The 26,936-nt window shown below is 42.7% G+C and overlaps 1 protein-coding gene across 1 annotated transcript in view; it reads left to right on the forward strand.

The window, feature by feature from the left end:
• Nucleotides 1-26,936, forward strand: part of PDE8A (phosphodiesterase 8A) — a 487,954-nt gene that overhangs the window by 392,503 nt on the left and 68,515 nt on the right. The window contains 2 exon segments of the mRNA XM_030189604.1: nt 593-730; nt 21,904-21,992. Of these exon segments, the coding sequence (XP_030045464.1) occupies nt 593-730; nt 21,904-21,992 (227 nt within the window).

Below are 26,936 nucleotides of genomic sequence, written 5' to 3' on the forward strand. Positions count from 1 at the left end.
CATAGACTTGTCATTGTGAGTTTCTCCTGGCCTAATGTTGTTCTTTTCAGTGAGCCTGGAAACTAGGGATTCCCATATATGAGAAACAATGTCCTGCTTGTCCTCAGAGAAAGCGAAGTTACTTACCTGTAGCAGGTGTTCTCCGAGGACAGCTGGGCATGTATTCTCACATCCCCTCCCACCTGCCCTTGGAACTGTATTCCTTCAACTATAGTATTGCACTTCTGGTCCCATGCATGCGCGTTATGCAAGAAGGTACCATTGCGTGCACAGCAGGCAAGAAGGCACTCGTGCATGCACAGTGGAATGCTTCCAGAGTCTTCTTAAAAAGATGCTGGGTATTATCTACACCAGACTCCATAGGATGACATCACCCATATGTGAGAATACATGTCCTGCTGTCCTTGGACAATACCTGCTACAGGTAAGTAACTTCACTGTATGTTTGAATGGATGAAATTCAATGCAGCCATCATGTCGTCAACTGGCAGATTGTTCCAGTATGCTAATGTGACTTTTTAGTCTTTAATCTTTTGATCTTTTAATCTTTTGAAATTTTGAGTGATTTATTTTTTTCTCTTTTTCCCCACAGTATGTAAATCCTGCTTTTGAAACAGTAATGGGCTATCAAAAAGGCGAATTGATAGGAAAAGATGTAACAGAAGTGCCTCTAAATGAAAAAAATTCGGATTTCCTAGATACTATTAATTTCTGCTTAAAAACAGGAAAGGTAAGTAAAGTTTAACGAAGGGTTTGTTCAATGGGTGTCCTGCTACACAAAGAGAAATGAGGAAAAGATGTGTCTTCATTCGACTGAGGTGTGGCATTATCTCAGCACAATGCATGATATCTGAGACCACCTTCTGATTGAAACTATTTACCAAATGGTGATTTTTGAGGATATTAAATAGGAAAGATGATAGAATCTCATTAATCTCTCACTTCTTACAAAATACATATTTTCTTTATGTAAATTAAGGTGGTGGATCTACTTTCCCCGTGTAGCTAATCTGAATTTATGCACATACTTTAGCCACTCAAAGATGAGGATTCCAGTAGGAAGGGCTATATAAAGGTACTAGGAAGCCGGTTTTTGACTGGTTCCCCTAAAGCAGGAGTCTTCAATCTTTCAAACAGAAGAACCTTCTCGTGATTAGTTTGATTTTTTTTCCAAAAATATTTTGAAAGCAACAATGCAACCATAAATTAGTACATTCGTGTAAACTGCTGCCTCTTGTCATCCTCCATCCTTAGTGGTCACCTTCTCCATCAATGTTGTCATCCAATAGCAGTCTCTCCCCCATCCCCTTTAATCCCAGCTATTTCTTTTTCAGATTCTTCATCCCTAGCCATCTCCCTCTCTCTTAATCCCCAGCCTTCTCTATCTTTCTCAATCCCCACTCTTCCCCCAACTATCACACTCTTGAAATTCTCCCTCTGTCCCCCATCCCAGCAGTTATTTTCTCTCTCTTCAATTCTCCCTCATTTCTAGTATTCATGTACTTTCTGCACCCCCCCCCCCAATTCTTCCCCAGCCTTTTTAGTCTTTGACCCATGCTGTTGCATGTCAGCACTCCAATATCAGAGCCATATCCAGTTTTTCAGTGAACCGCCTGTGGTTTAGGTTGCAGACCCCTGCTCTAATGGAACTTTATTATTCTTTTTATTGAATTTTAATTTACACTAAATTTTATAGAAACTCATTTGAATATGAATTACTTTTTCATAGCTGCTATGGTCTATAGTGCAACATGCAGTCTGGCAGTGAAGGAGACAGACCTTTAGGCAGTACGTCAGAGAGGCAACTGCAATCCCAATGAATGGTGCGGGGGGAGGTCAGCAGTATGAGGGCCTCCATGGGTCTTTACAAGCATTGGGACAGGGCAGTGTGGATATGGGCAGATCAATTCTAGTAAGCAAACTGCTTCCCCACCACTGCCTAGCTGGAAGAAGCACACTAGGGAGATTTGCTCAGGAATAGGTGGAACACAGCAAGGGAGGACCCAAAGGACTGTTCTTTGCAATGAGTGCATAGTGACCCTGTAGACAATTTCCTGGCATATCCTCAAGATAAATATTTAAAACAGTATGAATTTTCATGTACATATGTGTCAAAACATTGGCTGAAATCAAGGTTCTATTTAATTGATATCACACTAGCATGTTTTTTTATGTGCATTTCTGTTATTAGAGTTTAATTGTGACCCCTGAGGCAGGCAGGTTTCCCTGTCGAAACACGGCCAGTGTCGGGCTCTGTTTCTGGTGCTCTGAATAAAGTGTGACTAAGCAACATCTCCTTTGGTGGTCCGTCCTTTTAGTCAGCCTCTACTTCTTTTCTGCTTATATCAGACGACACTGGCAAGGTGCAGTCAGACCCAACCCAATTGCAGTCTCAGTTCAGGGAATACTATAGACAGCTTTACACTCCAGATATAGAGCCGCCTGAGTCGACTATTTCTACCTATTTAGACCGAGTGGCCCTACCTTGCTTACCTATTTTTGCGCAACAACGTTTATCGAGGCCTATCGAGGTAAAAGAGTTCCTGCTGGCGATCCGCGAGTTTGTTCCAGGTAAAGCTCTGGGCCCTGACAGCTTTACGAATAAATTTTACTATTACAACTTATCACTTCTATAGAGCTACAAGGCATACACAGCACTGTACACCATACACATAAAGACAGTCCCTGCTCAAAGAGCTTACAATCTAAATAAGACAGGTAACAGACAGAACAACTAAGAGGTAAGGGGAATTAAAGAGGAGGGGATAAAAGGTACAGGCAAGTGAGCAGTGGTTAGGACTCAAAAGCAGGTTTTTAGCAAACTACTGGCTCCCCTGTTGCTAAAAGTGTTTTATTCTTTTATCAATGGCCGCCGGCTTCCTGAGGCCTGGAAGTTGGCGACCATTACACTTATACTGAAGCCGAGGAAGGACCCCCAGCTCTGTAGCTCATATCGACCAATTTCCCTATTAGGGGTGGACTATAAAATCTTCACCAAAATATTAGCATTGCGACTGCAGACTTTCTTCCACTTTTAATTCATGAAGATCAAGCAGGCTTTGTCCACGGACGACAGACGTTTGATAATATCCATAGAGCGCTCCATATTATCCACACGGCGGAGTTAGAGGAAGCCCCACTTTGTTTACTATCATTGGATGCGGAAAAGGCATTCGGTAGGGTGCATTGGCCCTTTCTGTTTGCTGTTTTAGATAGAATTGGGTTCGCATTGACTCCGACTTGTCTATACTGATCCATGTGCATCAGTTCGAATTAATGGCCGTCGATCTTCGAACTTCCAGCTATTTCAGGGTACTAGATGGGTGTGCCTTATCCCCACTTCTATTTGCGCTGGCTATCGAGCCTCTAGCTATTCTAACCCGTGCACATCCTGATATCTGTGTCCTGCGTAGGGGGGCAATGGAATCAAAGATTCTTCTTTTTGCAGATGACATACTAATGTCCCTTACAAATCCTATGGTCTCTTTTCCGGTAGTGTCTTCTTTGCTACACAAATACAGCCTAGTCTCGGGATTCAAGGTTAATATGAGCAAGTCAGAGGCGCTTAATATCTCCATCCCAAACAGCCACAAGCGTCAGTTGGAGGCGCAGTTTCCCTTTCGTCGGGCTTCAGGGCATATCCGATACCTGGGCGTCAATTTGACTAATCGGTTGAAAAATCTATTTGAGGCCAATATTCCGGGTAAAATTTGCGAGCTATTTCTGGAGCTTGATCTCTGGGAGGGATTAATGATTTTTTGGTTGGGGCGAATCATTGCAGTCAAGATGATTATGCTTCCTAAATTACTGTATTTATTTCTGGCACTCCCCATCATATTACCTGACAAATTTTTTCGAGGTTTGCAGAATAGAATTTTCTCTTTCATCTGGAAAAAGAGGCTGCCTCGTGTTCGGAGTTCAGTGATGTACCAAATGAGAGCCAGGGGTGAAATGGGTGTCCCCTCCTTTTTAGAGTATTATCATGCGGCTCATCTCCGCATTTTAGCAGAGTGGATGCAGGGGGGTGATAAGATTTGGAAGGCTTGGGAATAGAGCTGACTCTCGCCTTACCCACTGAGGGCCGTCCCTTGGCTCCCTGACCATCTATTGCGTGGAATAATCAAAGAGGTCCCTCAGTTGCTGCAGGGGCCTCTGTCAATCAAGAAGGCGATCAGGGGAAATATTTTTCCCAATAGGATATACTTCTTACATACAAGTATCCGGTATGCTCCACAGTTTGCCCCTGGTACTCTAGATCCTTGTTACCGGATGTGGGAACAATTAGGACTGATTGAGCTGGGGCAGATCTGGGAGAAGGGGGAGATGATTCCTTTCCTAGATTTACGAGAGGAATTTGGGCTACCGGCGTCTAATGTTTTCCAATATCACCAAGTGCGAGACCTAATTATCAAAAGAGCTCAGGGGGAGCTGGGGCTGGAGGAATCCCAGCTTGAGCTAGCGATGATGGGCGGAGGTGGTAGAGGAGGGATTTCTCGACTGTATAGAGCCCTCCTCTCTCATACAACACCAGTTATGTATTATCTTCTTAAGTGGGAATCTATCCTAGGGGTCTCTTATGAGTTTTCACAGTGGGAACGTGTATTCAAATCACTCCTTAAGGTGTCTGTATCTAGTGCTCTGATAAAAAGTGGATACAAAATTCTGTATGGCTGGTATTATACTCCTAAACGTTTGGCTACTATATTTCAATCGGGTTCCCCCCTGTGCTGGCGTCAGTGTGGCATGGAGGGGGACATGTGTCACATTTGGTGGTTGTGTCCTCAAGCACAAGAATTCTGGACTAAAGTTTTGAAAATTGTTTCCTCCCTCATAAGTTACATACCCCCTAAAACTAGAACATTGTCTTTTGCATTTCAAGCCGCAAGGTGTGAAGTTCGCTGTACATCAATTGGTCTCGCATGTATTCGTGGCAAGTAAATTGGTATTAGCTGCAGCTTGGAAGAAACTTACTCTGCCGGGACTCAGAGCAGTTCTGCAGAAGTTAGATTATATTCACTTAATGTCAAAATTACCTCAATGCGTAATGGACAAATATTAGCCTACTCTCGCATTTGGGACCCTTACGTGCAATGGTCTGCTCATCCAGACTCTTCCTTACTCACTCTATAGGGGTTTGGGTGGAGGGGAGGGAAGGGGGGTCTATAGTTCTGTAGATTCATGGATATTGCAATGTTTATTGATGGTTGTTGGTTGTTGGTTGTTCAATGACTTTATCGATGAAAGTTATATTATTTCATAAACTTTGTATGTTGAAGCTTCAATAAAGATTTAAAATTGAAAAAAAAAAAACTATTGGAAACACCACCATATTGCCCCCTCCCACCCAAGTGTATCATGATCAACATGATCAAACACAGCATCAGGATTTACTTTTACAATCTCTTTCGGTTAGACCTGTTCCATTGGGGTATAGCGGGCAGGGATTTTGTAAGTGTTTCATTGTACAAAAGAAAACAGGGGGGTGGGAATGCTTTCCCATCCTATGTCAAAAGACCTTGAACAAATTTCTAATAAATAAAAGTTCAAGAGGGTTTCCCTGGGCAGATTAATCCCTTTTCTACAAAAGGAGGCAGCCTATGCTGTCTGGAACAGAAAGAAGCCTATATCCATAGAGATGCATTTAAGTCACAGAAAGTATCTTAGATCATAATAGAGAAATAATATTGAGGTTGCAGGATGGTAGACTTAGAAGCAACATCACAAAATACTTTTTCACAGAAAGGATGGTGGATGCCTGGAATGTCCTCCCGGAGGAGGTGGTGAAGACAAAAACGGTGATGGAATTCAAGAATGCATGGGTTAAATGCAGAGGATCCCTAATAGAAAAAGGGTGGGATCCAACTAAAACAAAACTTAACCTCATAACTGGAGCAAACCTTGATGGCAGCTCCAGAGGTTGGGAAGTTAAGACCAATGCAGGGCAGACTTCTACGGTCTTGGTCCCAAAAAGGCTACAATAGACTTCGATGGCAACGCCAGTGGTCAGGAAGTAAAACTAGTACAGAACAGACTTCTACGGTCTGTGTCCCAAAATTTGCAGAGAGAAATATGTTATACACATACTTAATTTCTCACATTCAAAGCATAGGTTATGACTGCAAGTGCTACATATCTCTATGAGGGAAGGGGTAGAATCATAAACTTGACATTAGTGAATGAATGATGCTAGTCAGTGGTGGGGGAGAAGAAGACATTATGGTTGTAAGCAATAGTATCATGGTGTTGCGTTCTAAGATTGTATTATATAACTGCTGATATGAGGTTAGCAAGGCAAGTTGCTGACTGCCCTGTTTATGATACCATGAAGAAGTGAAACCTACACAGAGTGCCAGATACAACTCTGGCTATCTTGTTGGGCAAACTGGATGGATCGTGCGGGTCTTTATCTGCCGACATTTACCATATTACTGTTGTATTCTGTCCTTTATGCATGGTGCTGATGCTAAGCCATTCACAAAGGGGATAGTTTTATAACATGGTGCCTAGGCAAAAAGCGGGGAAAAATGCACCTGATGTACAGCTATTTTATAAAAACAACATGTGTGGTATGTATGTGTTAGACCCTTAAATTCATCTCCAGTAGCACACCAGTCTCTCATATAAATTTTCACCTGTTCTGATGCAGGTATAAATTTTATGTGTACTTGCCAATAAAGATCAGTAAACATGTATTTTATACCTATACTAGCCGTTCAGCCCGTAAAAACGGGCTAGTATAGGAGGGGGGAGGTTGAAATGCCCCCCACCCCGCCGCCGAGTTCGTCTCCCCCCCCCCCCCCCCCCCGGAGCCATCGCCACCCACCTTCCACCTGGTCGGGCCCTCGCTCCGCTATTGAAACAGCGAGGGCACACAGCTCTACTGCAGAGCTGCCGTGGCCTTCCTTCTTCTTCTCTGCCTGTGTCCCACCCTCGTGTGACGTAACGTCGTCAAGGGCGGGACACAGGCAGAGAAGAAGAAGGAAGGCTGACGGCAGCTCAGCAGAGCTGTGTGCTGCGTGCCCTCGCTGTTTCAATAGCGGAGCGAGGGCCCGACCGGGTGGAAGGTGGATGGCGGCGGCGGCGACTCCGGGTGGGGGGAGCGTTAGCGACGGCGGTGTCCCTCGTAAATTTGTAGTAGAGACCCTCTCTGTTCCGCCCTCGTCATCATCATGTATTGACGCGGGGGCGGGGCAGAGAGGGTCTCTACTGCGCATTTGCGAGTGAGTACGACACTCGCCATTTATATATATTGATATATGCTGACTCTGCCTAATGGTTAGTGCAGTGGGCAGAGAACCTGGGGTTCTGAGTTCAGGTCACACTCTCTGTCCCCAGCGGTGCCTGTATGTTTGTTGCACAAAAGTATGTGCTATTCATCAGAAGCACGTACCTCCGTGTATATATACCCTGAGGCAATTTTAGGGGTCTTATGAATGTATGAAACTGTTCTATACATATATGTCCCTTATAAAACTACCAACAACATGGTAGCAGCACACCTAAGTAAATTTGCAGTACATTTGTTTCCCAATCTGGATGATTGACTGGGCAAGAGCACATCTAGAGAAGGAGCCATAGAACTACGTGACCTCCAGCATCCAGGTGTTGGAGTCACTAGGGTCCATTAGAAAAAAAAAACTAGTACCCTAAATTCCACCTGAGCCCATCTTCTCAGTAAGAATTTTTGGGAACCCAGATGCTAGAAATGATTCAGGCAAAAGCTGTCACAAGATGTGATCAGCACCATGGTATTTGTTATGGAAGAAAAGACATCCATGTGGAATATGCTGAGATTGTGGGCCTCATAGCTTTAATAATACATGTAACCCCCCTTGGTATGTCTCAGAATGAGAGAAGCTGAGTGTATCCTATGCTCCCAGCAGATTCAAGCCATTTCAGAGCTTATGAGATGCCATCCAAGTCACCCAGCTGCTATCTATGGATTTCGCCAAACTAGACTGAAAAGCCCATGTAGAGGGCTTCACCTCCAGGGCCTCCAGGCTGCTCAGGAAAAGGTTTATCAAATAAACTTTTTACAATTAATGGTGATTTGGAGTGCTCTAAATACATTCAGAGATCAGTCATCCATCAAAATCATCCTATTCTAGCCTGATGAACAAATGTGATTTTTTAGTGTGAACAAGCAGGGAGGAACAGGATCGTATCTCATGTGTTGGGAGGTTGTCGGGATGTGGAACTGAGCCATCTCATGTCGGATGAGCTTCAGAGCCACACATCTGAAAAAAAAGGACAGCATTCTGATGGATAAACTAAGTTGTCTTGTATTCACCTGAGTGGTCCCTATTATTATGTTATGTTATGTTATGAGTGGGTTATCTTTGAAGGGGACATTTCTTCAGTTTTGTTTGAGGATGGGGATATACAGCAGATTGGGGGAGTGGCTTCTATGTGCATGTGCTCTGATTCATCAAGTAGCAAAGCTTTTATAAAACATAAGAACATAAGTGTACTGGGATAGACTGAAGGTCCATCAAGTCTAGTATCCTGTTTCCAACAGTGGCCAATCCAGGTTGGAAGTACCTGCAAGTCCCCAAAACAGTAAAATAGATTTTATGCTGCTTATCCTAGAAACAAGCAGTGGATTTTCCCCAAGTCCATCTTAATAATGGCTTATGGACTTTTTAAAACCTTGCTAAGCTAACTGCTTTTACCACATTCTCTGGCAATGAATTCCAGAGTTAATTACACATTGAATGAAGAAATACTTCCTCCGGTTTGTTTTAAATTTACTACTTAGTAGCTTCATTGCATGCCCCATGATCCTTGTATTTTTGAAAAGCACAATGGACCTAACCAACTATCGACCAGTAGCATCTATTCCACTCATGACCAAACTCATGGAAGGCATAGTGACGAAACAACTCACTGAATATCTAAATAAACACTCAATCCTGCACGAGTCCCAATCAGGATTTCGGACGAATCACAGCACCGAAACTGTACTAGTGTCCGCAATGAACTCATTCAAGCAAGCAATTGCGACTGGTAATAACATCCTCCTCCTACAATTCGACATGTCCAGTGCCTTTGACATGGTTAACCATGACATACTAATACATATACTAGAATACTTCGGAGTAGGAGGCACTGTTCTCAAATGGTTCAAAGGATTCCTGACCACAAGATCGTACCAAGTAACAACGAATGTGGACAGATCACCACCATGGATACCTGAGTGCGGAGTCCCCTAAGGATCCCCTCTCTCACCAACATTATTCAACCTAATGATGATACCTCTAGCCAAGCTACTAGCCAATCAAAACCTCAACCCCTACATTTATGCAGATGACGTCACAATTTACATCCCATTCAAACATGATCTAAATGAAATCACCAATGAGATCAACCAAAGAGATCAACCAAAGCCTTCAAATAATGCACACCTGGGCAGATGCATTCCAACTAAACCTTAACGCAGAAAAAACACAATGTCTTGTACTCACCTCACAACATAACACAAAAAACTGCAACACCATAATCACATCATACTGCTCCCTTCCGGTCTCACAAAACCTCACTCTTGACACCCACGTGAAAAACACGACGAAAAAGATGTTCTACATCATGTGGAAACTTAAAAGAGTAAAATCTTTCTTCCCGAGATACATCTTTCGTACCCTGGTACAGTCAATGGTAATAAGTCATCTGGACTACTGCAATGCACTGTATGCCGGGTGCAAAGAACAGACAATCAAAAAAACTCCAAACTGCCCAGAATACTTCCACCAGACTCATATTTGGAAAAACTAAATATGAAAGTGCAAAACCACTAAGAGAGAAACTTCACTGGCTCCCACTTAAGGAACGCATTGCGTTCAAGATCTGCACGATTGTACACAAAATCATTCATGCAGACGCCCTAATCTACATGCTAAACCTCGTGGACCTACCTCCCAGAAACGCCACAAGATCATCCCGCAAATTTCTCAACCTGCACTACCCCAGCTGCAGAGGACTCAAGTACAAGCTGATGGAACAAAAAAAGAGATGAACAAACTCTAAATGCCTGGAAACTACTCCGGAGGAAATACAAATATACCATAAAACAGACTAAAAGACTACACTACAAGACAATAATAGGACCAAACTACAAAGACACACACAAACTCTTCTACCTCGTGAACAAACTATTAGACACCACACCAGTCACAAACAACAGCAAAGACATACCAAACGTTGAAAACCTTGCGAAATACTTCAAGGAGAAAATCATACAATTAAGAATACAAATACCTACCAGCCATATCGAATACGCCACACTCCTGGATTGTCTAGACCCAGAAGAAGGAACATACCCAGCAGACAGAACCTGGACCGGATTCGAACTACTATCAGAAGACCTCATCTCTGAAACACTTAGAAGATACGCCAAATCCCACTGCAAACTAGACGTATGCCCAAATAACCTCATGAGATCAGTTCCTCAACAATTCATAATAGACCTTACAAGCCACGTAAACTTCATGCTACAAAATGGACTCTTCCCAAAAGAAAAAGGGAAAATTTTACTCACCCCTATACCCAAAGACACAAAGAAAAGCGCAAGGGAAATAACCAACTATAGACCAGTAGCATCCATACCACTAATAACCAAAATAACCGAAGGAATGGTAACTAAACAACTCACTAACTATTTAAACAAGTATTCAATACTGCATGATGCCCAATCAGGATTCCGATCGAATCACAGTACAGAAACAGTATTAATTACCCTCATGACTAAATTCAAACAACTGATTGCAACCGGGCACAACATACTCCTCTTACAATTTGACATGTCTAGTGCCTTCGACATGGTAGACCATGGAATCCTATTACACATACTTGAATATTTTGGCATAGGAGGAAACGTCCTAAACTGGTTCAAGGGGTTCCTTACCCAACGTTCATACCAAGTCACATCAAATTTAGCCACGTCTGCCGCATGGACACCAGAATGTGGTGTACCACAAGGATCACCTCTCTCACCAACCATCTTCAACCTAATGATGACCCCCTTGGCAAAACTCATATCAAACCACAACCTCAACCCACATATCTACGCCGATGATGTAACTATATACATCCCTTTCAAACAAGACATCAAAGAAATCTTCAAGGAAATCAACCAAAGTCTACACATCATGAACACCTGGGCAGATACTTTTCGCTTGAAACTAAATGCAGAAAAAACTCAATGCCTGATACTTACCTCCCAATACAACAAGAATGAATTTACCGCTTTAAATACACCTAACCTAAACCTTCCAATCTCAGAAACGTTAAAAATCCTTGGAGTTACTATCGACCGCCACCTAACACTCGAAGCCCATGTAAACAACACAACCAAAAAGATGTTCTACAGCATGTGGAAACTAAAAAGAATAAGACCATTCTTCCCAAGATCCGTCTTCCGCAGCCTAGTACAATCCCTGCAACTCACTATACGCAGGCTGCAAAGAACAAATCCTGAGGAAATTTCAAACAACCCAGAATACAGCAGCCAGACTTATCTTCGGAATACCAAAGTATGAAAGTGCAAAACCCTTACGAAAGAAGCTGCACTGGCTTCCACTCAAGGAACGCATTACTTTCAAAGTATGCACATTAGTCCACAAAATCATCCACGGCGAAGCCCCAGCCTACATGTCTGAACTAATCGACTTACCACCCAGAAACGCTAAAAGATGATCCCGAACTTTCCTCAACCTCCACTTCCCTAATTGCAAGGGCCTGAAATACAAGACGCTGCACGCATCAACCTTTTCTTACATGTGCACGCAGTTATGGAACGAACTCCCGCGGAACCTGAAAACGATCTACGAACAAACCAACTTCCGCAAATCATTGAAGACACATCTTTTTGAAAAAATCTACGGAAAGAACCAAAACACATAAAGCGCACACCCACTGTCCAGCAACACATCAATACATCCACTTATAAACCCTCAACCCCTTAATCTCACCACACTCATACCTCTACTCACAGGAAAATGTATACCATATGCCGCACATAACGCCCCAAATTTCCCGCTATCTCCTTCCAATGTCCCTATGTTCTGCTCAACTGATTCATTCCTCTCGATTTTGATTTTGTCTCGTTTAGAGATTTTGATTTTGTCTCGTTTTAATCTCCTCACTATGTAATCCATAACCTGAATTGTAACAAATTGTATTCTCATTATTCATAATGTACTGTAAGCCACACTGAGCCCGCAAAAAGGTGGGAAAATGTGGGATACAAATGCAATAAATAAATAAAAAATGCACGCCATCACCTTCTCTTACATGAGCACGCAGTTATGGAATGCATTACCCACAGACTTGAAAGCAATCAACGAAACAACCATCTTTCAAAAATCTCTGAAAACATTCTTCTTCAACAAGGCCTACAATGAGAACATATAACCTCACTAAGTCACCTCACCAGCCCAATCAATTATGAAAGCCCACCTTCTATAACTAACCCAATCACTCTCTTCCTTCTTCCCTCCCTTGATCGCCACACATTACCAGCTATATCCGTTTTCCTGATATGATAATGTTAACAAATCTATGTAAGCTACATTGAGCCTGCAAATAGGTGGGGGAATGTGGGATACAAATGCAATAAATAAATAAGCGATTCAAGTCCACCTGTTCCGTTCCACTCATCATATCTCCTCTCAGCTATTTCTTCTCCAAGCTGAAGAGCCGTAGCCACTTTAGCCTTAGGGAAGTCGTCCCAACCCCTTTATCTTTTTTGTCGTCCTTTTTTATACCTTTTCTAATTCCACTATATCTTTTTTGAGATGCGGTGACCATAATTGCACACAGTATTTGAGGTGTGGTTGCACCATGGAGACATAAAAAGCCATTATAACATGCTTGTTTTTACTTTCCATTCCTTTCCTAATAATACCTAACATTTTTTTTTGTTACATTTGTACCCCGCGCTTTCCCACTCATAGCAGGTTCAATGCGGCTTACATATTATATACAGGTACTTATTTGTACCTGGGGCAATGGAGGTTTAAGTGACTTGCCCAGAGTCACAAGGAGCTGCCTGTGCCTGCAGTGGGAATCGAACCCAGTTCCCCAAGACCAAAATCCTAACATGCTTTCCTTGATATGATTGGCAGCTCTAGGATTCATTCAGGTAATCAAATCTCCAACCCATGAAAAGGACCATATGCTAGCCTTGGTGTTCTGCAAAGGGGTTGATACCTTGGAACACAAGTCTGGTGGTATAGAAATAACACCCTTATCATGGACTGATCATTTCCTAATAAAATTTCTTATTAAGGACTACATAAAACAGATGGGCCCAATCAAAGTTTGGAAGGAAATCCAAGCTATAAGAAATCTGACTTCTGAAAACTTCCTAGAGGCCTTGTCCTACCCCCCGTGTGGATGAAAAGATGATGATAGTATCAGAACAGGTCAATATCTGGAATGCATGTTTAGCAATGGTATTAGAAAAAAAAACAGACCCTCTAAAGAAGGTCCTACATTCTACAAACAAACATTCCCTGTGGTTCTCCCCAGAACTGCAGATGTTTAAATGTCAAGGACGTCAACTTGAAAGAAAATGGAGAAAATATCACCTAGATGAAGATAGGCTCAACTGTAAGAAACACATGACAATGTACCGCCAGGTCATAACAACAGCCAAAAAAACAATCTTTTTCTCAACACATAGAACAAGCTGCAAATTCAACCAAGCAGCTATTTAAAATAGTAAACAGCCTACTGCAAACCCCACAACAGAACCAGCCTTTCCAGTCACAACTAATCAGCAATGATTTTGCCACTTATTTTGCCAACAAAATTAAAGGTCTCCATCAGGACCTACAGACAGTCCCATGAAAGTTCCTTCCAGCTAATGAAGAGAGCATTCCCTCTTTCCCTCCATTCACAGTCATCTGGGACTCATTCAGCCAGGTCACAGGGGAAGTTCTTGAAAATATCCTGCAAGGTCTATGGCCTACAAACTGCCCTCTTGATCCCTGCCCAGCAAAGATTGTAAAATGAGCAAGCACAGGCCTCATTGAAGGTGCCTTTAAAATTGTTAACTCCTCATTGGACCAGGACAAGCTCGAAAACTACCGAACAGGTCTCTAACATTCCTTTCCTGGCAAAACCTATAGAACGGACAGTCTGCAGTCAACTCAACGACTGGCTAATTGAAAGTAATTGGCTAGACCCATGTCAATCTGGCTTCCGACCTGGGTACAGAACAGAGACAGTTATGGTGTCCCCCCCCCCCCCCCCCTTGATGATCTGCACAGAAACTGTGACAGGGGATTTGCCTCTACTAGTGTTGCTCAACTTCTTGGCAGCCTTTGACACCATGGATCATAATATGCTTACAAGACTAGCAGAAACAGGTATCAGTGGCACAGTGTTTACTTGGTTCAAATCCTGTCTGTCAGATAGATAACAATCAGTTCTGTTCAGCAACAACACATCATCACCTTGGACACTGGACTGTGGAGTGCCACAGGGATCCATACTGTCTCCCATTTTATTTAATAACTAACTCAAGCCTCTGGCTAAGCTGCTTCGTTCAATGGACACAGAATTCTACATCTATACTGGTGATACACCTATACATGCCCATTGAACCAGATCTATCCACAGCTTTGAGTAAATTGACTGCCTGCCTAACCACAGCTCAGGAATGGACAAAGAACCACAACTTTGCCTGAACCCAATAAAACAGAGATTCTTTGGGTACCAAACACAAGTGGACAAATACCCGACCAGAACACCTTTTGGGAAGTATGAACTCCCCCATAAATCACAGGTCATGAATCTTGGGATACTGCTTGAGTCATCACTCACTCTGATCTCACAAATTCAAACAACCTTCAAAAATTATCTCTATCACCTACGGCAGCTACAAAATCTCTCTCCATATATTGAGAAGAGAAGTCTGACCACAGTGTTCCATTCCATGATAACATCATGACTAGACTACTGTAATACCCTATACACTGGCCAAACCAAAAAGAGTTGTATCAGCTCCAACTAATTCAGAATGCTGCAGCACGACTGATGGAAGGCTGCAAGTTGCGTGACCACATCACATCCTTCCTGCAAAAGCTACACTGGCTGCCAGTACCTTACAGGGCTAATTTTAAAACTCTGTGTTTTATTTTCAAGGTCCTCATACAAAATAGGCCAGAGGACTTAAGTTAGCCCTTTACACACCTTTAAAACCTCTTAGGTCCTCTCAAGGATCATCACTATCTGTACCTTTGTCAAAAGAAATTGCATGCTGTGGTACCCGCCAGAGAGCCTTCTCAGGAGTAGCTCCCAAGCTCTGGAATTTACGCCCAGAGAGGCTATATATAACTTGAGGCTACTCTACTTCAGGAAGCAGGTGAAAGCCTGGCTCTTCTCCCAAGCCTTTAATACATAGGGTGACTGACTATACACTCATTCTGCACCTGGACTAGCTTGTTACACGTACTTAAACTTAGACCAGTTCCTTTTCTCTTTCTTAACTATACAGTAAACTTGTCTTGAGTTTAGCTAACCATCAAATTATCCGAACTGACTCTGTACCACACATCTTGTTCCCATCATATATCTGCTCTTGGTCCCTCAGCTTTATGATAAGCCATATTGTAAAATTATTAACATCATATCTGTTAGTTGAATGTACTAATGCATGCTTATTAGGCATTTCATTAGTATTATGCTAACATTGTATTATATCTCTGGTATTTGAATTCCACTGCTGTTAAATATGTAGATTTTTGATACTGTTTCTTGGTAGTTCTATTATTAGGTTTCAATCTACTTTTTTCCTCATTTATTGTATATATGTTTATTCTTGGTTAATTCACTATTGTTATGCTGTTAACAAAATTGTAAGTTTTATGTTAAACTGTACCTGCTGTATTGGGTGAATCTCTTCATAAAGGCAGTTAATAAATCCCAGTAAATAAATTCTAATTGTTTTCTTAGCCTTCCCTTCACACTGAGCAGAGTGGTTCAAAGTATAATCAGCGATGACACCTAGATCCTTTCCTGGTCAGTGACTCCTAATGTGGAACCTTGCAACACATAGCAATAGTTTGGTTTCCTGTTTCCCACATTCATCACTTTGCACTGCTCACACTAAATGTTGTCTGCCATTTGATGCTCAGTCTCAAGTCTCGTAAGGTCCTATTGCAAATTTTCACAATCCGCTTGCGATTTAACAACTTTGAGTAACTGTCAGGCTCATTTTCGAAAGAGGACGTCCATCTTTTGACACAAATTGGAAGATGGGCATCCTTCTCACAGGGTCATCCAAATCGGTATAATCAAAATCCGATTTTGGACATCCCCAACTGCTTTCTGTCGCAGGGACAGCCAAAGTTCAAGGGGGCTTATCAGAAGCATAGCGAAGGTGGGACTTGGGCGTGCATAACACATGGACGTCCTCAACCCATAATGGAAAGAAAAAGGGCGTCCCTGACGAGCACTTGGACGACTTTACCTGGTCCTGTTTTTCTTACAACCAAGGCACAAAAAAGTGGCGAAATGACCAGATGACCACCGCAGAGAATCGGGGATGACCTCCCCTTACTCCCACAGTGGTCACTAACCCCCTCCCACCCTCAAAAAACACCTTTATAAATATGTCCTGCCAGCCTCTAAGCAAACCTCAGATGTCATACTCAGGTCCATTGCAGCAGTATGGAGGTCCCTGGAGCAGTTTTAGTGGGTGCAGTGCACTTCAGGCAGGCAGACCAGGCCCATCCCCCTCCCTACCTGTTACGTTTGTGGAGGAAACAGCGAGCCCTCCAAAACCCACCAGAAACCCACTGTATCTACATCTAGGTGCCCCCCTTCACCTGTAAGGGCTATGATAGTGGTGTACAGTTGTGGGTAGTGGGTTTTGGGGGGCTCATCACACAAGGTAGGGGACCTATGTTCCTGGGAGCATTTTATGAAGTCCACTGCAATGCCCCCTAGGGTGCCCGGTTGGTGTCCTGGCATGTCAGGGGGACCAGTGCACTACAATGCTGGCTTCACCCACGACCAAAGGGCTTGCATTTGGTCGTTTCTGAGATGGGCGTCCTTGGTTTCCATTATCGCCGAAAATCAGTAATGACTAAGTCTAGGGACGACCATCTCTAAGGATGACCTAAATTTCAAGATTTGGGCGTCCCCGACCATATTATCGAAATGAAAGATGGATGTCCATCTTGTTTCGATATATGGGTTTCCTCGCCCCTCCACCGGGACCGTTTTGCGAGGACATCGTCAACAAAACTTGGGCGTCACTTTCGTTTATGCCCCTCTTAGTGTCATCAGCAAATTTAATTCCCTTGCTAGTTATTCCCATCTCTAAATCATTATAAATATGTTAAAAGCAGCGGCCCAGCACAGACCCCTGTGGAACCCCACTATCTACCCTTCTCCGTTGAGAATACTGATCATTTAACCCTACTCTCTGTTTTCTAACTTTTAACCAGTTTTTAATCCACAATTATTATTATTATTTATTTATTTATTATTGCATTTGTATCCCACATTTTCCCACCTATTTGCAGGCTCAATGTGGCTTACATAGTATTGTTAACATAGTTATTCCAGTGTATCAGGTACAGTTAGTATTGTGTAGAGATTAATTAAGGGAAGAAAGAAGAAGGAAGGGATTTATTAGAGTAATTGTAGAAGGTGGGCTTTCATAACTGAATGGATTGGTGAAGTGGATTAGTGAGGCTATAGGTTCTCATTGTAGGCCTTGTTGAAGAAATATGTCTTCAGAGATTGCGAAAGATAGTTGTTTCGATGATTGTTTCAGGTGTGTGGGTAATGCATTCCATATCCGCGTGCTCATGTAAGAGAAGGTGGTGGCGTGCATCAGCTTGTATTTTAGTCCTTTACAGCTGGGGAAGTGCAGGTTGAGAAACTTGCGAGATGATCTTTTGTGGCGTGTAGGTCCACGAGGTTTAGCATGTAGGTTGGGGGCGTCTGCGTGAATGATTTTGTGTACAATCAGACATTACCTCATATCCTATGACTCTAATTTCCTCAGGAGACTTTTATGAGGTACTTTGTCAAATGCCTTTTGAAAATCCAAATATACAGTATTGACTGGCTCACCTTTATCCACATGTTTGTTCACCCCTTCAAAGAAATGTATTAGATTGTTGAGGCAAGATTTCCCTTCACTAAATCCATGTTGGTTTTGTTTCATTAATCCATGTTTATGTATATGCTCTGTAATTTTGTTCTTTCTAGTAGTCTCAGATTTTTACGGTCTGTGCCCTGAGAAAGGCTGGGACAAATCAAACTCGGGTATACATTATAAATTATCACATACCATTTAAAATGAGTTTATCTTGTTGGGCAACTGGATGGACGGTTCAGATCTTTATCTGCCGTCATTTACTATGTTACCATTTGCCAGGCACTGACGTTATATTCACCGGTCTATCATTTCCCTGAACATCTCTGGAACCCTTTTTAAAAAATTGACATTACATTGGCCACCTCCAATCTTCTTGATTTTAAAGATAAATTACATATTACTGAATAGTTTTACAAGTTCTTTTTTCAGTTCTGTCAATACTCTGGGATGTATACCATATGGTCCATGTGATTTGCTACAACTTTAATTTGTCATATTGCCGCATTACATCTTCAGGTTTACACAGATTGATTCAGTTTCTCTGACTCATCAACATTAGAATACCATTTTTGGCAGTGGTTTCTTGTTGCATATATTCCTGGTGAAGACCGAAGCAAATAATTCATTTAATCTCTCCGCTATGGCCTTATCTTACCTGAGTGCCCCTTTTACCCCTTGGTCATCTAGCGGTCCAACTGATTTTTTTTAAATCAGCTTCTTGCTTCTAATATACCTTTAAAAAAAACCAACTTTTTTACTATCTGTTTTTGTCTCCAACGCAATCAACGTCTTTCTTTGCCTTCCTTATCAACGCTTTACATTTGCTTGCTATTCCTTTTGCTGTTTCCTAGTATTTTCAGTCGGATCCTTCTTCCATTTTCTGAAGGATTTTCTTTTAGCTCTATACTCGTTTCTTCACCTCACGTTTTAACCATGCTGGCTGTCATTTGGCCTTTTTTTTTAAATACATGGAACATATCTGGCCTGGGCTCCAGGATGTATTTTTGAACAACATCTATGCCTGATGTAAATTTTTGATCTTGGCAGGTGCTCCTCTAAGTTTTTGGGGGTTTTTTTTTACCGTTGTTCTCATTTTATCATAGTCCTCCTTTTTGAAAGTTAAATGGGTAATGTATTTGATTTCCTGTGTGTTCTTACTCTAGAGCTTATATCAAATCTGATCATGTTATGATCAGTGTTGTTAAGCGACCCCAGTACCATTACTTCCTGCACCAGATCATGCGCTTCACTAAGAACTAGGTCTAGAATTTTGTCATTCTCCTTGTTGATTCCTGAACCAGCTGCTCCATAAAGCAGTCCTTGATCATCAAAGAATTTTACCTCCCTGGCATGCCCTGATGTTACATTTACCCAGTCATATCAGGGTAATTGAAATCACCATTATTATTGTGTTCCCCAGTTTGTTAGCATCCTGATTTCTGATACATTTCTACAGCTGTCTGTTCATCCTGGCCAGGTGACGGTAGTACACTCCTATCACTATCCTTTTGTCCTTTACTATGGAATTTCTATTCATAGGGCTTCCAAGATGTGTTTTCTGTCCTGCATAATTTTAGTCTATTTGATTCAAGGCCAGTGGCGTAGGAAGGGGGGTGGGGCAGTCCACCCTGGGTGCACGCCGCTGGGGGAATGTCGGCTCCGCTGGTTCCCTGCGCCCTCTGCCCCGGAACAGGTTACTTCCTGTTCTGGGGCAAGAGAGAGCAGGGAACCAGCGGAGCCGACGTAGCTCCCAGCGACGTGCACTCGGGGCGGGATCGGCCTTCCCGCCCGCCCCCCGCTTTCGTATGGCAGTAAGAAACGCGCTTCAGGGGGGTGCGCCGTGCTGCACCCGGGGAGGGTGCGCAGCGGCGACCCGCCCCGGGTGTCAGCCGCCCTCGACTACGGCACTGTTCAAGTTGACATATAATGCCACCCCCTCCACCAATTCGATTTACCCCTATCACTGGATATAATTTGTACCCTGGTATGAACAGTGTCCCCACCGGTTATCCTCCTTCCACCAGGTCTCAGAGGTGCGGAAACGATTGGAAGCATGTGCTAGTGGCCAAGATGAATCAGTATCTGTGGGAAATGTCCATCAAGGAGCTAATGCAGTTGGAGTCATCCCCAGCCCTAATCACAGAGAGTCTGGAAACTATGACAACAGAGCTTGGGTATTGGGTAATGTTTAGTACACGAATCTACCTGATAACATGTCCTCAAATTTTTGGGCTTTTAGGAATGCTCCACTAGAAGGTCTTTTTCTTACTGGAATAAGTTTGCCATCTGGTGGGGGCCTAATTGTTAAAATAGCAGACTGAGAGCAGGGAATCCGGGTTCAAATCTCTCTCTGTCACCTTGTGATCTTGAGCAAGTCACTTAAACCTCCATTGCCTTAGATTGTAAGCCCACTGGGGCTGGAAAATATTGTACCTGAATTAGCTCACCTTGAACTTCTGAGAAAGGTGTGAGCTAAATCCACTTGAAGGAAAGGCCCTAGACTTCTTTTTCTGTCACACACACAAAAAAAAAACCTGCTTGAATACCTTCTGCCTATCAGTTAGATTTAAACCCAGCTCAGAATTCATATAAGTGGAATTGATGAAATTATAAAAGGTAAACATCTCTCTGCAGCTTCCTGTTGTTTGCTTTAGGTGGGGCTTACTTCTATTGAGGCCTCCCACTGAGTCTTATGAATTCTTTATGCTGATGAATCTCCCTTTGAGCCACTAGGCCTTACTGACTGCTCTGTACACAGTTTAAAAGAATAGGGTGGATCTACCACATATCTTAAGTTACTGCTGAAGGCCGCATTGGTCTCCCACATTAACCAACCAATCAGCCTTCCAAAATTTTCCCTAGATCACATGTCCACAAAGGAAAATATTCCTTATAGCTTAGATTGCAAAAGAACTTTAGCCTTGAACTCAGAGTTCACTAAAGCCCTTAAGAATGTCCCTTCAGCTTTTTGTTTCTTTTGACTCCAGTAAATTTTGGACTGCCATAGCCAAGTGAAGTCTGTCTAAGTGGATAGAATATTGCATTCCTTTCACTTATGCCCATGTAAACTTGAATCTGGAAGGGTGTGTCAAGGCTCATGTTGCTGACCAACCTGAGGTCAACTTCCATGGAAGAGATTTGCAAAGTTGTGACATGGATGTTTGTCCACATATCCACAACCCATTTTTATTATTTCCAGATTGCCTTAAACTTAAAGAAAAAGAAACAAACAAAAACGAAAAAACTCAGAAACGGGTCTATTGCCAGGAAAAATATCTTGTTTATTGCCTGTTGGCAATCTTTTCTTTCTCTCTCTCTCCCCCCCCCCCCCCCCCCCCCCCCCCCCCATTTTCCCCTTTTTGTTAAAGGTATTCTGTAGCTAATGATTTCTGCGTGCGAGGACAGCTGGAATTCAGTCCATACAAAGCCCACTTACCTCTATTCTAAGCCAAGTTCTAAACTTCCCTGATAGGTTTGTATGGAACTGAGATGGCCTCATGTGATAATGGGAACAGGAAGCATTGCACATAAGCAGTGCTCACTCTGGAAAGTTCTTAGACTTTGTTTACTTTTTGCTGACCCAGATTTCATGAAATGATGGCATCTGATATATCCAGCTGTTCGTGGAGAACCCCTGTTACAGGTAAGCCTTGGTTTGGAATTCCTTGTCTTAGTGATACATATAACTAATAAACTGTTCACTATGAAGCATATCCAGCTTACTAGAATATATTTATTTGCAGTGTTTTAAAAATAAGTCTTATATGGAAATTTCAATTTTTTAGGAATGGGAAGGAATTTATAATGCTAGAAACAAAAATGGAGATAGTGTACAACAAAATGTGAAGATAACTCCTATCTTTGGACAGGGAGGGTAAGTATTCATAAACAGTACAATATAAAAGCTAAATACCAGTGTGGTAATTTTATAATGCTTTTTCTGCATGTAAGGCATGTTTACAAATAGAAAATGACTCTTAAAAATAGTGCAGCTGAATACGCACATATATGTATGTGTACTGACGGGCAGATAACCTGAACAGTCCATCCAGTCTGCCCAACAATCACATTCACTATCAATTCAAGATTAAAATCAGCAATGAATGTGAGATTATGTATTTGATCATGGTCTTTCTTGATGTTTCTGGGACATACACTGTAGACGTCTACCAGCTATGCCCTTATGTTCCAACTACAGGAGTTGCCCATCAAAGCCCACTCAAGGCCTATCCAAATTTGTCTTGTCATTTGCGGGGGACAGACCGTAAAAGTGTGCTCATCACTGTCCTCATGTTCAAATTACTGCAGTCTCCATCGAAGCCCTGTCCAGCCCATGCTAAACCGGATTCCTGTATGCAGGACATAGGACTGTATACGCTAGCCTGCATCGGCATTAGTTTTCACAGCCAGAGTCGCCATCTAAGCAGCACTTGACATGCAAACACATGTGCCAACCCTTTAAGTTTTGTTTTTTATACCATTCATTTTCTATTAGAGATCACCCCATGCCTTTTTGTATTCGCCACTGTTTTTTTCTCCAACCACCAGAATCGGGAGGGTGTTGCAAAAGCATCAAGTAACCCTTCCCGTGAAAAATAATTTTTCTGATATTACTCCTACCACCCTCACAACCTCAACTCATGTCCCCTAGTTTACCATATTCTCTTCTCTGGAAATATTTGTTTCTATATTAATTCAGGCAAACCCAAGAGCACAGTGCAGGTGGAGCAGGTGTAGAGTTGTGACATATAGAAGCACACATATAGGACTAGATTCAGTGAATGGCACTCAAAACTCTGCGCCCCAAAAAAAATCGACACTCAATACTATTCTATAATGGGCAGTCAAAGATGAGAGCTCATTATAGTATAGCACTGAGTGACAATTTCTGCTGAAACCAGGTGTAATTCCCGGGCACCCAATTTGACGCACATTCCTGGTATTCTATAACACTGTGCACAAATTTTAGGAGCTACCCCCCTTACCTGCACATGCATCTCTCATGGCCACATCCCCTTTGGGTTGCTCACTATGAGATTTAGGCACATGTTATAGAATAGTTCATAGCAAGATATGCATGCAAATTCAATTGGTGCCAATTTAGCACCCAATTATTGCCACTAATTGGCTCATTAGCTAAATTTAGTTGGTGCATATTTTGAACGGCCACCAGTAGAATCTGGGGGATAGAGTACATGCATACATTGATAGCTTCAGACCTGCGGGGGGGGGGGGGGTCATTATAGGAACCTATTGAATACAGGCATGTTGGGTCTATGTTGTCTGCTTTTTTGGAACTTTTACGTACACACAGTCTTTATAAAATTACTCCCACCAGATATTAACTTTGGCAACTCCTTTTTCCAACATTATTAGTTACTGCAGTTTTATGATTCTGTGTGGTACGATTCTCTGATCTCTCAGTTAAATATAATTTGGGAACCAGGAATAATGAATATAGTAGTTCAGTTGTCCAACTGGACTTGTTTTCTAGCTTACAGAGAAAATGGAAAGAAATATTTGAGGAGACTGAATTAGCTGCTCAAGTGTATGTTTTTTTTTTTCATTGTGTTTTTAAAAAGTTGGGCTAAATTTACTAAAAGGCACCACCACTTTACTATGTATGACACACTTTAAGGTGCATTATTCTCTGCAGGTGCCACGTATGTAGTGGGACCTATTTACTAATAATGTGTTAATGCAGTACCGGCTCCTTAGTCATCTAGCCCATACTTGAACAGATGCACAATTTATATTGTAATTGTGACCTAAATTAGTTCTTTGATTTAGGATGAGCTGTCTATCCTTGCATTTTTCCATGTATAGTTCTCTGGCTGTGCGATATTTTTTATTATACCTTTCTACTTTGCATATGTTATGATGCTGGATTACTGATGATTTTAAATTGGTATATCATCAGTGCTTGAGATCTCAACAGTTTGAATTGATTTGTATACTGCGGAGGTTGTATTCAGGAAACTCTATCTTATGCATATTACAAGTATCTTGGAAAACCAATCCTTGTACAGCCTTGCTTATCTTTAAATATGAACATAGGCAAATGATGGAAGACAGAAAGCACATGTCCATCTAATCTGCCACCCATACCACGAACTAAGCTTACAATCTCTCCTGTCTCTGAGGTCTCCTTTGCTCAATTCCCATACTTTCTTAATTCAGATCCTGTCCTTATTTCTACCTCCTCCACCAAGAGGCTGTTTTCTCTAAAGAAATATTTCCTTTTGATTATTCCTGAATCTATCTCCTTTTGCTCACTGAAAGAGGCCACACCTCCTGTACATTATACTCGGATATATTTAAATGTCTCTTTCTATCCTATATTTCTTCCAAAGTATGCTTATTTAGATGTTTGTCTCGCCCCATCAAACATATAAATGGCGAGTGACCGTACTCACTCGCAAATGCGCAGTAGAGACCTCTGCCCCGCCCCCACGTCAATACGTGATGACAGGGGGCGGAACACAGAGGGTCTGTACTGCGCATTAATGCTGAGGGAGGGACACCGCCGTCTAACGCTCCCCCCACCCGAGTCGCCGCCGCCACCCACCTTCTACCCGGTCGGGCCCTCGCTCCGCTATTGAAACAGCGAGGGTCCGGGAACGCAGCACTGAGCTCTGCTGAGCTGCCGACATCGCCCTTCCTTCTTCTTCTCTGCCTCTGTCCCGCCCTCGACGACATTACGTCACACGAGGGCGGGACAGGCAGAAGAAGAACGAAGGCCGACGTCGGCAGCTCAGCAGAGCTCAGTGCTGCGTTCCCGGACCCTCGCTGTTTCAATAGCGGAGCGAGGGCCCGGCCGGGTGGAAGGTGGGTGGTGACGACTCGGAGGGGCAGCGGCGAACTCGGCGGTGGGGGCGGGCCTTTCAACCCCCCTTTCCTATAATAGCCCGTTTTACGGGCTCAATGTCTAGTATACTTCATATCAAAGGCCATTGACCATTTTAGTAACCACTCTCTGGACCAATTCCTTCCTGCTTTATATCCTTTGAAAGTTTAGGCTCCAGAATTGCACACGGTACTCCACGTGAGGACTCATCAGATATGTATAGAGAGATATTCAGGCTAATTTTCGAAAGAGAAGGACGCCCATCTTTCGACACAAATTGGAAGATGGGCGTCCTTCTCACAGGTTCACCCAAATCGGTATAATCGAAAGCCAATTTTGGGCGTCCCCAACTGCTTTCCTTCGCGGGGATGACCAAAGTTCCCAGGGACGTGTCGGAGGTGTAGTGAAGGCTGGACTTGGGCGTGCCTTACACATGGGTGTCCTCGCCCCATAGTGGGGAAAAAAAAGGACATCCCTGATGAGCATTTGGACGACTTTATCTGGTCCAGTTTTCATATGACCAAGGCACAAAAGGTGCCCAAACTGACCAGATGACCACCGGAGGGAATCTGGGATCACCTCCCCTTACTCCCCCAGTGGTCACTAACCCTCTCCCACCCTCAAAAACAACTTTAAAAATATTTTGTGCCAGCCTCAAATGTCATACTCAGGTCCATCGCAGTATGCAGGTCCCTGGAGCAGTTTTAGTGGGTGCAGTGTACTTCAGGCAGGCGGACCCAGGCCCACCCCCCTACCTGTTACGTTTGTGGTGGTAAATGTGAGCCCTCCAAAACCCACCAGAAACCTACTGTACCCACATCTAGGTGCCCCCGTCACCCGTAAGGGCTATGGTAGTGGTGTACAGTTGTGGGTTTTGGGGGGCTCAACACACAAGGTAAAGGAGCTATGTACCTGGGAGCTTTTATGAAGTCCACTGCAGTGCTCGGCTGGTGTTCTGGCATGTGAGGGGGACCAGTGCACTATGAATTCTGGCTCCTCCCATGACCAAAGGGCTTGCATTTGGTCGTTTCTGAGATGGGCATCCTTAGTTTCCATTATCTCCGAAAATCAGAAACTACCAAGTCTAAGGACGACCATCTCTAGGGACGACCTAAATGTCAAGATTTGGCATCCCCAACCGTATTATTGAAACGAAAGATGGACGCCCATCTTGTTTCGATAATACAGGTTTCCCCACCCCTTCGCTGGGACATCCTGCGAGGACGTCCTCAGGAAAACTTGGACATCCCTTTCGATTATGCCCCTCCACATCACCTTCTTTATCACCTTCTTTTTCCTGCTAGCCATTCCTCTCCATTTACATCCAAGTATCCTTTTGGCCTTTGTCATTACCTTAGCTACCTCTTTGACCACTTTTTGCAGCCCAAGTTTTAGTTGCCAAACTCTAGACCCTTCCTTAAGCTTTGCTAGATCCCTCTTCATACTTGTTTGACCTTTAAAACCTGAGTATTAAAGTAATTGTGACATAGTTCATTTAAGAAACACTTCATGTTTGGATGTTTGTTTTGTTTATATAAATACAGATTTTTTTTAACCTTCAAGTGAGACAGCCTTTATCAGTATTTAACAACAGTGTCTATATTTGTCGAATGTTAACACTTTTCAAGGACATGTACTTATTTAAAACATGAAAGATTTTCCCTTTCTTCCTTTTTCAGTTTTCCAATAAGTCATAAATATTGTTCAATTTATAGTGTTTCCAGTGGCCAAATGTAGTAGTGTAACCCTTTCCTGCTGCAGAAACTGCAAATATAGTGTAAACCCCCTAGTCGTGGAGCGGGTAATTAGAATATTAGAGAAATAAGTATACAGGAATGTCACGGTTTCAAATAGGGTTCCCAAATAAACTCCACGCAACCAAGGGATTTGACAAGAAAATATTAAATATTTTATTAAATGGTAAAGTAAATAGAAATTTTGGATGTTTCTAAATGTTGGTACCAATTGTTA

This window comes from Microcaecilia unicolor, chromosome 1, assembly GCF_901765095.1.
Source record: "Microcaecilia unicolor chromosome 1, aMicUni1.1, whole genome shotgun sequence".
Lineage (NCBI taxonomy): Eukaryota > Metazoa > Chordata > Amphibia > Gymnophiona > Siphonopidae > Microcaecilia > Microcaecilia unicolor.